The following is a 14,459-nucleotide window of genomic DNA, read 5'->3' on the forward strand; positions in this document are numbered from 1 at the left end:
CTCTACTAAAAATACAAAAAATTAGCCAGGTGTGGTGGCAGGCACCTGTAGTCTTAGCTACTTAGGAGGCTGAAGCAGGAGAACTGCTTGAACCTGGGAGGCAGAGGTTGCAGTGTGCCGAGATAGTGCCACTGTACCCTAGCCTGGGTGACAGAGAGAGACTCCGTCTCAAAATAATAATAATAAAAATAAAATAAAAACACTGAGTTGGAAAGATGAGAATGAAGCCGAGTTATCTCTCTGGGAACATGCTGATATAAGTATAGGCAGGGGCCAGGCACGGTGGTTCATGCCTGTCTTCCCAGCACTCTGGAAGGCTGAGGTGGGTGGATCACTTGAGGCCAGGAGTTGGAGACTACCCTGTCCAACATGGCAAAACCCTGTCTCTACTAAAAATACAAAAATTAGTCGGATGTGGTGACTCACACCTGTAATGGCAGCTACTCAGGAGGCTGAGGCAGAGAATGGCTTCAGCCTGGGAGGCAGAGGCTTCAGTGATGAACCGAGATCACACCACTGCACTCCAGCCTGGGCGACAGAGACTCCATCTCAAAAACAAACAAACAAACCAAAAAACATAAAACAAACAAACAAACAAAAGATAGGCAGCTCTGACGTGCCTTCTAAGGATGGTGGCATCCCTTTTTTTTAGGTCTTAGGGGACATATTGAAGTCTAGAAACATGAAGGAAAGGTGAGGAGAAAAGAGATAAAGAGGTGGAAGTCATTTAATAAAGACAGGTTATGAACTCCTTTCTGCATTTTGTTTACAAAAATCCTAGTAATTATTAATTCAATAATTTAGTACAATACTTTCTAATGCTTTCATATAAATGCAAAGAAGAGATCAATCTTCATATAGGTTTGAGGCCAGACAAAAACAGAGACTAAGAGGAAAGTTGCAATGAGGGTTACATTTAGTATTCTGCCCTTTCTCCACTTCATCTGCAGACATGCTTTTTGATGTCCATTCACCCATTACTGGAAATTGATGCAGTTGTTGCAATTAAGGAATTTATAACTTGGGAACATCGAGTCTCTTATTTGTCACCAAAATGCTACAGAACAGGCAGGGATCAGAAAGGTACACAGCATAAATTAACATCACCAATCCCTACAATCCAGGGGTTCTGGAGAATCACAGGTGAAAGCACTGGGGAGTGGGTTTGCTGTATCAAGAACACTGTGCATTATCTGTTCCACAACTATCTAGGGATTTAGGGGACCAGTTCCCATGCTGGGTCAACAATAGAGCTCCCCAATTAGGAAACTCAGCAGTGAGGATCATTCAGACTGATTTTTATGCACACTCTAATTTTAATGTTAATATCATTTTAGTGTCAGTATTTTACTTGGAACTTTATGTTCTAGAAGTTCTTTGTCCTGAGGACTGCTGGACTAAAGAGTGTATTTTCTTACATGTGAAGCCAAAGGAAATGAGATTTTTCCAACCAATAAAATAATCCAAGCACTTTGTGGAGGGATGATTTCTATTATGTGGAACAAAGGAAAGACAAAGAGAAAAATAGGGAAGGGAATTATATTTTGCCCTATTTATTTGCCAAGTATCTAGATTGTATTGTGATATTTCTATTATCCCATGGAATTTTAGTTTACCTTTTGCAGTTTTCATTAACTTTCCATGAGTTGACTTTTGAAACATTCAACCAGATAGTTGGATGGTTTCTAGGAAAGCAATATATGCCTGTTCTCCTTAGTATCACCCTGAGAACTCAGAATTCTAGGTTGGACACAAGATTCCTGCCCTCTGAAGTTTATACCCTGTATCATTCTCTCTCATTGAGTGCAGAAGCAGGACTGTGAATATGATGGTATTTCATTCCCTTGATTAAGTTAGGGATTATGGAAGAAGGCAAAGAGATCTTCCAGTTATAATCATTGCTTTTACTAGGTTGGTTCTGAGTTAATAAGAAAGGAGATTAGGCCCAGTGTAGTGGCTCACACCTGTAATCCCAACATTTTGGAAGGCTGAGACAGGAGGATCATTTGAGGTCAGGAGTTCGAGACGAGCCCAGGCAACTTAACAAGACCTTGTTTCTACAAAAAATAGAAAAATTAGCTGAGCATGGTGGCATATACCTGTAGTCCAAGCTACTTGGGAGGCTGAGGTGGGACGATTGCTTGAACCCAGGAGTTTGAGGCTGCAATAAGCTATGATCATGGCACTGTGCCCCAACCTGGGCAACAGAGAAGAGAGACCCTGTCACAGAATAATAATGAAGTAGATCGTTCTGGGTGGGCCTGTGTTAATCAGGTGAATTCTTTAAAAGAGGGTCCAGGCTTTCCCTGAAAGGACAGAATCAACATCCAAGAAACTCTTCTGTTCTTGAAGAAGCAAGCTACTGCATGTTCTACAACAGCATAAATAAATAAATAATAAAAAGTTTTGCCAACAACTATGTAAACTTGAGAAGGAACCCTGAGCCACAGATGAGACTCCAGCTTCAGCTGACACCCTAGATTGAAGCCTTGGAAAATCCTGAGCTGACTCTTAACCCAAGGAAACTGTGAGCTAATAGACCTATGCTGTTTTAATCCATTAAATTTGTGGTAGTTCGTTACACAGCAACAAAACACACCTCTAAATCAATGGCTGATTACAATAGACACACAGGTACATTGGGCTTGTCGGTTTCTCATGGAAGCCTCCATCTGTGCCAACAGCATGGGTGATGAGTCATATTATGAATCAAAAACACTGAACAAACTAGGCCAATGCTGAATTTAATAGGGGGATGTTGAGTGAGACTATTAAAGAGGCAGGGTATTCTTTGGACTGGACAACAATCATGGCAAGAACCGAGAGAAAGATGCATTGCATGATGACTTGACTTGAAAACTGTTTCATTCATGAGCCTTGGGGTACGTTCAGAAAGAGATCACACATGGTAGATGTGGAACTCCATCTCCATCTGAGCAGTGCCTGGTTTGACAGATGGGTCTTACACTAGGAAGCCTAGCAGCATCTGATTCTGCCAACCTGGGAAGAGAAATCCAGGAATGTGGGCCTTCACTGATAATCTCCTACATGCTTTCCTCATAAAACAAGAATACACATTAGAACACTATCCAATGCCAAAACAGTGGAGATTTTGAGAGTTTGCTTTCCACCTTCTTTGTGCTTCATTAGTATAGTGCTAAACCGAGTTTTGAGCACTTCTTGGGGGCACACTATAAGTACAAGTGCCACTTGCTATGCGAACAAAGGCACTAACCAGGGAAGTTGCAACCACATACACAAGCCTGTCAAAAAGCCACCAGAAAAGCCATTGCTGAGCCTTTAGAAGGAACAAAAAGTGTTGCTGAAAAAGGAAAGACTCTTTCAGAAGAGCCAAATAAATTCAGAAAAAGCCACGCTGCTATTCAAAGGGCTACATATGACAGTATTTGCTGAGCCTCTATCATCTCATTTATTTTCAAAGTCTGGCCAGGGACATTTGGGAAGTCACTGCTGTTCTCTTAACCACCCTCCCCTACCTAAGAATACAGCCTGGCAATGACAGGGGAAGGGAAGTAAAGTTATCAAGCATCTGCTATTTGTCAGACACTAAGCCAGGTGCTTTGCTAACTTGCTTTTCTCTGCCTAGCAACTTTGTAAGATGGATTATTTTTTGATTGCTGCTTAACAAGTGATCACAAATTTAGCAGCTTAAAAATCAATACCTTTACTAGCTCACAGTTCTGCAGATCCAATGTCTGGGCACAGCCAGAACCCAAAAGGCTACGTTCTCTTCTCAGGGTCCCACAAGCTCAAATCAAGGTAGCAGCCAGGCTGAATTTTCGTTTGGAGGTTCCAGGAAAAAATCTACTTTCAGACTCACTCATTGTTGGCAGAATTCAGTTCCTTACAGTTATAAAACCAGGTCCCAGCTTTCTTGCTGACTTGCAGCCATGGTGCTGCTCTCAACTCTCAGAGGCTGCCCATGTGCCTTACCACATGGCCCCTCTATCTTCCAGCCAGCAACGGTACCTCAGGTCCAAGGATGATACAGGAGTAGTACAGCAGGGAGTGGGGGAATCTTGAATACAGTCTTAGAATTCTGCCTACCACTTATGGTCAGTATTGTTATTTCCATCTTAGAGAAAACTGAGGCTGAGGGAGAGAAAGAATGCTAATGTCTGCAGCACTGATATGAAACCAAAATCTGTGTGCTGGGCTTTTATTGTGCCCATCATTCAAATAGTGCATTGTATCCACTAGATGATTTTTCAGCTCTCACCCCCATCCATCCTTCTACCTCTTGGAGTCTCCAATGTTGTCTATTATTCTACTGTTTGTCCACGTGCAGCCATTGTTTAGCTCTCAATTATAAGTGAGAACATGAGGTATTTGACTTCCTGTCTCAGTTATTTCACTTAGGATGACTTCCAGTTCCATCTACGTTGCTGGAAAAGACATTTTGTTCATTTTTATGACTGTGTAGTATTCTATGATCCATTTGTATATGTATGCCACATTTTCTTTATTCAATCCTCCATCAGTGGACACTTAGGTTGATTCTATATCTTTGCTATTGTGAATAGTGCTGTAATAAACATACAAGCATGTAACGAACTACCACAAATTTAATGGATTAAAACAAAATAAAACATTTGATGAAATGGTTTCTTTCCCTTTCGATATATACCCAGTAGTGAGATTGCAGCATCAAACAGTAGTTCTAGTTTTACTTCATTGAGAAATGCCTATACTATTTTCCATAAAGGTTGTACTAATACATATTCCAACTGACAGTGTAAAATGTTCCCTTTTCTTTGCATTTTTGCCAACATCCATTGTTTAACTTTTTAATAATAGTCATTCTGACTAAGATGATATCATACTGTGGTTTCAATTTGGATTTCTGTGATGATTGGTGATGTTGAGCATTTTTTCATATGTTTATTGGCTGCTTGTATGTTTTCTCTTGAAAAGTATTTATATATGTTCTTTGCCTACCTTGTGTGGGGTTACTTGTTTTTTCCTAGAGTTGTTTGAGTTTCTTATAGATTATGGATATTAGGCCTTTTTCAGATGCATAGCTTGCAAATATTTTTTTCTATAGTTTGTCTGTTTACAAACAAATTAATTGTTTCTTTTGCTATGTAAAAGCTTTTGAGTTTAAGTCCCATTTGTCTATTTTTGTTTTTGTTGGGTTTGCTTTTCAGGACATGGTCAAATTCTTTGCCTAGGCCAATGTCCAGAGGCATTTTTGCTAAATTTTCTCCTAGGACTTGTATAGCTTCAGGTCTTTATTTAAATCTTTAATCCATCTTGGGCTGAGAGGTATGGATCCAGCTTTGTGATGGTTAATACTGAGTGTCAATTCGATTGGACTGAAGGATGCAAAACATTGTTCCTGTGTGTGTCTGTGAGGCTGCCAAAAGAGATTAACATCTGAGTCAGTGGACTGGGAAAGGCAGACCCACCCTCAATCTTGGTAGGCACTATCTAATCAGCTGCCAGCGTGGCTAGAGTAAAAGCAGGTAGAAGAATGTGGAAGAACTTGACTTGCTGAATCTTCCAACCTTCATCTTTCTCCCATGTTAGATGCTTTCTGCTCTTGAACATCAGACCCTAAGTTCTTCCACTTTTAGACTCTTTCACTTACACCAGTGGTTTGCCAGGGCCTTCAGCCACAGACTGAAGGCTGCACTTTTGGCTTCCCTACTTTTGAGGTTTTGGAACTCAAACTGGCTTCCTTGCTCCTCAGTTTGTGGATGGCCTATTGTGGGACTTCACCTTGTGATCGTGTGAGCCAATACTCCTTAAAAACTCCCCATCAAATATACATCTATCCTATCAGTCCTGTCCCTCTAGAGAATGCTGACTAATACAAGCTTTATTCTTTTGCATATGGCTATCCAATTTTCCCAGCAGCATTAAATAGAGTGTTCTATCCTCGGTGCACATTTTTGTTAACTTGGTCAAAGATCTGTTGGTTATAGGTAGGTGGCTTTATTTCTGGGTTCTCTATTCCATTCCATTGACCTATATGTCTATTTTTATACCAGTACCATGCTGTGTTGGTTGTAGTATAATTTATAGTAGTCAAGTCAGATAATGTGATCCCCCGTTTTGTTCCTTTTAAGGATTGCTTTGGCTATTCAGGCCTTTTTTTCTTTTTCTTTTTTTTTCTTTCTTTTTTTGGTTTCATGTGAATTTTAGGATTGGTTTTACTCATTATGTGAAAAATGAAATTGATAATTGGATAGGGATTGTGTCAAATCTCTGGATTGCTTTGGATAATATGGCCATTTTAATTATTCTGATTCTTCCAGTCCATAAGCATGGATGTTTTTCCATTTGTGTCATCTATGATTTCTTTCATCAGTATTTTGTAGTCGCCCTTACAGAGACGTTTCACTACCTTGGTGAAATATGTTCCTAGATATTTTTATAGCTTTATAAATGGGATTAACTTTTTGAATTGGTCCTCAGCTAGATTATTATTGGTATATAAAATTCTATTGATTTCTGAATGTTAATTTCATATCCTGGAACTTTACTGAATTCATTTATCAAATATAGGGAGGGTTTTTTTTTGTGGTAGCTTTAGGTTTTTCTAGATACAAGATCAAATCATCAGTAAACAGGGATAATTTGACTTCCTCTTTTCCAATTTGGATGCCTTATTTATTTATATATTTCTTACCTGACTGCTCTTGTGAGGACTTCCAGGAATAGTCTTTTAAAAAATGTTATGGCCACTTATAAGAGTCACAGATCTGCACTAGGAACTGAGAAAGCAAAATCAAATATGTGGCTGGCCCTGACTGGTGCTGACTTAAGTCCTCAAACCAGGATTCTAATCTGGGAAACCTGTAAGTTCTCCAAGATAAACACACTCAACTTGCTTCTACTCCTTTTTCTTCAACTGTCTCCAGGTTGTTTCTAAAATTTTACATTGGAAGAAAATCAAATTCTGGCTTCTTTAAGTTGATCAACACCAAACAGCCATAATCAACAGATATTCTTTGTAGGAAAAAGCACACTATTAAAATGTGTTAAACTATTTCTTCTCTAGATAAACACCTGATTACACGAAAGAAAGGCACATGGTTGTCATGCCAAATTTTCTGGTTTCTAGAAATTGTTCCTTTAACTCATTGCTGGCTGTGACCTGGATAGAGTAAGACAGACTATGCTGGGGAAATAGAATCAAAACTGTTTATAAGCAACATGAGAGAAAGGAACATTTGTGTTCTCTTTGTTGCTGGAGCTGGATCCCAGCAGAAGAGGGTAGACACTCAAAGTATTTTCTGAATAAATGGAGGCATGAGAAACAACATTATTAAAGGCTCTAAATTACTTTTTCTGGTAATTCCTAAAAAGAGGTTTTGTGTCTATTTTTAAGGCAGTGACTTATAATAAACTTCGGCTTCACGTGGTTCTGGCTCAACCACCCATTCCAAGATTGTAACAACAGCCATGACTGCAAATATTGTAGCAGGTATCCCAATTTTTGCTTCCAAAGACATGACTCTACTAAACTTGTCTAAAACAAAATCAGAAATCAGGAGAACTCTCCCAATTCAAAAGTATTTGATTGCTTTGTAAAGACACAGTCATGGAGAAAATTTTTGCAATCTACTCATTTGACAAAGGGCTAATATCCAGAATCTACAAAGAACTCAAACAAATATACAAGAAAAAAACAACCCCATCAAAAAGTGGGCAAAGGATATGAACAGACATTTCTCAAAAGAAGACATTCATACAGCCAACAGACACATGAAAAAATGCTCATCATCACTCGCCATCAGAGAAATGCAAATCAAAACCACTATGAGATACCATCTCACACCAGTTAGAATGGCAATCATTAAAAAGTCAGAAAACAACAGGTGTTGGAGAGGATGTGGAGAAATAGGAACACTTTTACACTGTTGGTGGGATTGTAAACTAGTTCAACCATTATGGAAAACAGTATGGCAATTCCTCAAGGATCTAGAACTAGATATACCATATGACCCAGCCATCCCACTACTGGGTATATACCCAAAGGATTATAAATTATTCTACTACAAAGACACATGCACACGTATGTTTATTGCGGCACTATTCACAATAGCAAAGACTTGGAATCAACCCAAATGTCCATCTGTGACAGACTGGATTAAGAAAATGTGGCACATATACACCATGGAATACTATGCAGCCATAAAAAAGGATGAGTTTGCGTCCTTTGTAGGGACATGGATGCAGCTGGAAACCATCATTCTTAGCAAACTATCACAAGAAGAGAAAACCAAACACCGCATGTTCTCACTCATAGGTGGGAACTGAACAATGAGATCACTTGGACTCGGGAAGGGGAACATCACACACTGGGGCCTATCATGGGGAGGGGGGAGGGGGGAGGGATTGCATTGGGAGTTATACATGATATAAATGATGAATTGATGGGTGCTGACGAGTTGATGGGTGCAGCACACCAACATGGCACAAGTATACATATGTAACAAACCTGCACGTTATGCACATGTACCCTAGAACTTAAAGTATAATAAAAAAAGAAAAAAGAAAAAAAAAAAAAAGAAAAGAACGTGAGGAAGAGTTCATAACAAATGGAAGGTAGGGATACTTAGCTGGTTCTTGTAAAGACTTGAAAATGTAGAGATAATTAGAGGTTAATAAAATATTATTTATACTAAATACTATGTTAGTACCATATTATTAAAAGATTATGCCTTGGGAATACTAATGTCACAATATTATTAAAAGGTTATTTTGCCTGAGGAATATTTCTTAATGCCATAATATTGTTAAAAGATTATTACACATGAGGAATATTTTTCTGTTTATTTGGACCATTGTGCAATTTTTTTTGCTTCTTTTCCCTGTTCATTTTCATTTTATTTATTTTTGATACAGAGTCTCAATCTGTCGCCCAGACTTGACTGCAGTAGCACAATCTCAGCTCACTGCAATCTCCACCTCCTGGGTTCAAGCAATTCTCCTGCCTCAGCCTTCTGAGTAACTGGGATTACAGGCTCCCGCCCCCATGCCTGGCTAGTTTTTGTATTTTTAGACAGATGGGGTTTCACCATGTTGGCCAGGCTGGTCTTGAACTCCTGACCTCAAATAATTCACTTGTCTAGGCCTCCCAAAGTGCTAGGATTATAGATGTAAGCCACCATGCCTGGACTATTATTTTTAATTGACAAAAATTGTATATATTTGCCATGTATAATATGTTATTTTGAATTATGTATACATCGTAGAATGGCTAAATTGAGCTAGTTAATATATATATATATTAGCTCACATACTGTTTTTTTGTGATGAGAACTCAAAATCTCTTAAGGATGCTCAATATAATATGTTGTTATTAACTATAGTCACCATGATGTACAATAGATGTTTTGAATTTATTCCTTCTAACTGAAATTCTGTATCCTTTGACCAATATTTTCACACACTCCTGCCCTAGCTCCTGGTGATCACCAGGCTACTCTTTACTTCCACAGGATTAACTTTTTTACACTTTACATGTAAGATCAAGTGGTATCTGTCTTTCCGTGCTTAGCTATAATTTCATTTTACATAATGTCTTCCAGGCCCATCCATGTTGCCAAAAATGTCAGGATTTTATTCCTTTTTATAGCTGAATAGTATTCTATTGTATGTATGTGTGTGTATGTGTGTGTGTGTGTGTATAAATGACATTTTCTTTATCTCTTCATCTGTTAATGGGCACTGAGGTTGATTCCATATCTTGGCTGTTGTGAAGATTTGTGCAATAAACATGAGAGTAAAGATGTCTCTTCAACATACTGGTTTCCTTTGGAAATGTACCCAGTAGTGGGATTGCTGGATCATATGGTAGTCCTATTTTAGATTTTTGCCCTATTCACTATTCCTTAATGGTTATCTTTGTCTATCAATAGTGTATAAGGGCTGTCTTTTCCCCACATCCTCTCTAGTGCTTATCTTTCATATTTTGACAATAGCCACGTGTAAAATTTTTAAGGCTCTAACATGTGAAGTGGATGTGCATATCTTTTCTTTTCCTCTTTGTTTTTAATATATGTGCTATACTAGACCAAAATGTCATGCTATTCGGGCCTATTAGAAGTGGTGGTTCAATAGTATTCAGCTATATTTGTATGGCACCTTCTTTGTACCATGCACAATCATTGGCATTAGTTCACTAGGTTGTGAGGGGTGCAGGATCTGATCAATTTTTCCATTATTCACAATCACTTTAAAGGTAAAGAAACAGTCCCATTGGATCACTTGCCTAAAGTCAATGTTTGCCTGTTGGTCCTAAGTACCGTCTCTTTTGCCCAAACTAGACGGCATTTCTAACAATGACATTATCAAGGAATGGCTATGTGTTTACCTGAGGAATGGGGATGACCAATATGAGGGTGCACACCCTCCTTTTGTTGGATCACACGTTAGACACAGCTCATAGAGCCTCTCACTCTTTCTGCTTAACCCCCTTTATATCATCTAATCTTTCCTCAAAATAAGCAGGAACCACACTGAAGCAATAAAAAGGAGTAATTAAAATATTTACAGTATACTGATTGTCAGTTTATGCGCACCAGTATATAAATTTTTAAAGGTGTTACTGTTGTAGATAATCTGAAAATAGAACAGTAATATATATTTTTAATGTAACAGAGTTACAATTTTTAAACACAAAATTATACTTTTTTGGTATGTGATTTTTTTTTTTTTTTTGCTTGTGCTCATCCGTTTTGTATTTTTCTGCTCTGAAAAGCCATTTTGTAGAGTCCAGTTCTTTTTACTTTTATCCACAGGGAAGTCATAATCCCTTACTTAAATAGAAGCTGGTTACCATGGCAATCATTCTAATGGCACTGAATCAATATTTTGATTTTGCTGGCATTTAATGTAAAAAGAAAAGACAGGCTAAGATTTATAAAAGTCATTTTTTATCTTTGTTATACTGTTGATAGCTAGAAAAATTATAAAGAAAACATATGCTCTATAATGAACTCCAGTTATAGCACAATTATACAGAACTGAGAGTTCATAAAAGAACAATCTACATATTTATGTATTAATAATTTTGGCTCTGAGTATACACATACATACACACGCATTTGGACTCAAGATTTTTTCCCCATCCCTGAATTGAGCCCTGTCTCTATGCTATTATTGAGGTCATAAATTGGTAGAAGAGATTTGCATATATCTACTTTTGCAATTGCCATTTTATTAAGTGTTCTGAAGAGAAAGTAAAATTCCCATGAAGAATCAGTTCTCTGTGGAAGTCTACCATTTCTGCACTGGGTCCCGATAACTTATGTAGCCCACTGAACACCCTCAGAGCTCCTTTTTGAGGAGAAATGCTAGATTTGGAGTTGGTGTTTAATGAGCTCACTACCTATCAAGTATTTTTTCCAAGTCTAACAAGTCTTTGCTGCTGCAATTTAACCACATCTGCTATTTTGTCTTCAGAAGAAATAAAGCTTGTTGAGCTGCTGCCTTCTGCTTGACAAGAAGGCATTGGGAGCCCACTATCCCTGAATGGTGAACACATCTGAGAGAGAATTATGAGACTGTCTGCCCCAGGAACTAGCTATGAAACATCCCGAATGAATGGGAATCCCTTCTATTTTTAAGACAAGTGAAATGCCACTCAAATTTTTCTTCTGTGGGACAGTAGTCATTATTTTCTCCATACTTTCACTCTAGGTAGCCCAGGTCCCCCTCCCTAAATGGGGGCTTTTCTGAGGTGTGTATTTTACACTCTTTCCAGAAATGTTCCTGCCAACATGACATTGATAACACATCCCTTACTGGCTACCTTTGTCCTTCTCATCTCTCTTCTATTTTTGGGTGGATCTTTTATTCCCCTTTATACTTGAGTTATTCCTGACTGCATTCAGGCCCCCCATCTTTCAGAGATCACTTTCTTACATCAGTAATTTTCTTTTGTAAACAATCTAACATAATTTATTATGTAGTTTTCTGGCAGTAGAAGTAGGAGAATGGTGACTCCTGCACAGAGAATCACAGAAAATAAAGAGAAATGAAAAGCACCATGTATCAAGGAAATCTACGAACAACATTTAAAATTTACAAAAGGTAGGCCTCTGGGGCCTTTTAGTGTACTACCGAGCTAAGGAAACACCTATTAATACATTGTGTCTGAAAGCATCAATGTGTTACAAGCTGAAGGACTTACTGATAACTCTGAATCAAGAGAAAAAGAATCAAATGTCTAATACTCTAAGAGGGCAGAGGAATAACAGTTATATATACACATACACACACATGAATGTTCATTGTAGCACTATTCATTGTAGCTGCAAAACAGAATCAATCTGAGTATTCTTCAACAAGATAATGATTAAATAAATTACTTGACTGTACATTTCTCTGTTAAAGTTGTTTCTTAACAAGTTGTACACCATGGAAATCGGTTACAATCGAAGAAGTGAAAATACAAAGCACAAGACTCTATGCACTATGATGTCAATTTTGCAAATATGCAAACACATACATGTTATTCACATGTGTGTCTTAACCACATATTCTTACATGCAAAGCATTTTTTGTATATGTATAGTAGGAAAAACTGAAGCCACAGGAGATTTTTTTGTAGAATTTATGGACTGACTCCATCTCCAGGCATTTATTGGTATTATTCAATATGCACTGAAGATATTGGTTGTTTTTGGCTAAAGGCACCTGGGCACCAATGAGAGAGAAAGGAGAGACAAGGATGATGGCAGAGACAGCACGTACCTCATAGGCATCTGATTTCATGGACTACCTATGAGAATCTGTGGAAAGATTAGGCCAGAAGGCCAAGGGGCTTTCATGAGGGACTAGGGAGCCCATGATACAATGAACACTGCCTAGTTGAAGAAAGGACCATGTGGCTCTCTGAGACAAATATAACACTTGGTACCCTAGGGGCTCAGAGAAGCTTGCTGTGGAGAAAGGAGAGTGGGGCAGAAGAGAAGCTATGGGACCCGGTGGAACTCTCTCAAACTGTCACTGGCAGCATTGGGAATCTTGAAGTGTTTTCCACATTTGCTATGTAAAGATCTGAATGTGCCTATGCAACGAGCTGAATGTTTGTGCTCCCCAAATTAGAATGTTGAAACCTTAATCCCATAATGATTGTATGTGGAGATAGAAAGGGAAGGAGAGCAGTGCTTTCATGAATGGGATTAGTGTCCTCCTATGAAGAGGCCAGCGAGGACTTTCTGCCCTTTGAGGATACAAGGAGAAGTTGGCAGTCTACAACCAGGAAGAGGGCCCCAACAGAGCTCTCAGGCTTCCAGCCTCCAGAACTGTGAGAAATAAATTGCTGTTGCTTATATGCCACACCGAGGCTATGGTGTTATGTTATAGCAGCCCCAACTGACTAAGATAGCTTGTGTCAAGGCGCACTTGACGCAAGTCACTGGAGCAAGGCTACTTTCCCACCAAGGAATTCTTGGGAGTAACTCAGGGAAGCTGAGACTCTACTAAATTCAGTAAGGCCTAAAGAGCTGTTGAGACCTGGTGTTAATGTGACTTAATTTATATTCATAGACCAGCAAGGAGGCTGGGATATATTTGATTTGTATGTTTCATAGCTGAGAAAAAACACAGGCAGGTAAGAGTAAAAACTGGAGATATTAAGTAGAGTTTAAGATTATAATATGCATGCACACACACACATAAATACATAAATTCATATTCACTGGAAAGAAATTCACCAAAATGTTTAAAATGATTATTTCTCAAAGATAAGATTATAAGCTTTTTCTTGATATTTTCCTGAATTAAAATGTTCCCTTAATAATCAAATAATACCTTGAATTGTATAAATAGTATAAGAAAATATAACTTTTAGATATATTTCTGGGCAGAATAATTTTTGAATAATTTGAAGCTTTAAGGGATGAAAAAATCTCATATATTGCCTTCCCTTTCTGAACCATCATAAATACATTCTTCTGGAAATTTGACAACACACTAATAAATAACCTTCCCCTCAATTCTTTTCTGGGACTTCAGGGTGAGAGGCAGCATTATGTGGCCCAGTGAAGAAGGCACTTGCTCCTGGGCATGCTGACTGAACATACTATCTGAAAAACATTTCTAGGCGATGTGGGCATGGCGTGTTTTACCTTCAGTCCTCTCAGGGGGTTTCCCGCTCTTACTGGCTGCAGTGCTGCTGACCGTCTCTGATGAGGTGCTCAGCTTGGTGCTGGGGTCCCGCTTGGGCTTGGGTGGTGGTTGCCTCCGTGAGCCACAGCTGCTGTCATCGTCTGTACCCCCAACTGAGTGCAGGGACTGTGATCTCACAGAAAAGCCGCTGGAGCAAGGATGGGGGAGTCTGTCCTGAGGAGCAGGCATTGTCATGAATCCCATGCGGAAATGTTTGCCCACGTAACTCCCTTCGTGGCCTCGCCCTACTTCTCCACCTATGCTGTAAAAGAAAGCAAACCAAAAACCATGTAGATAAAAGGAGCCAG

The 14,459-nt window shown here is 38.8% G+C and overlaps 1 protein-coding gene across 1 annotated transcript in view; it reads right to left on the bottom strand.

The window, feature by feature from the left end:
* NYAP2 (neuronal tyrosine-phosphorylated phosphoinositide-3-kinase adaptor 2) overlaps positions 1 to 14,459 on the bottom strand; it is a 294,179-nt gene that overhangs the window by 166,660 nt on the left and 113,060 nt on the right. The window contains exon 4 of the mRNA XM_010354777.2: positions 14,112 to 14,413. Within this exon, the coding sequence (XP_010353079.2) occupies positions 14,112 to 14,413 (302 nt within the window). The remainder of the gene's footprint in view (positions 1 to 14,111; positions 14,414 to 14,459) is intronic.

Source organism: Rhinopithecus roxellana, chromosome 14 (genome assembly GCF_007565055.1).
Source record: "Rhinopithecus roxellana isolate Shanxi Qingling chromosome 14, ASM756505v1, whole genome shotgun sequence".
NCBI classification, from domain to species: domain Eukaryota; kingdom Metazoa; phylum Chordata; class Mammalia; order Primates; family Cercopithecidae; genus Rhinopithecus; species Rhinopithecus roxellana.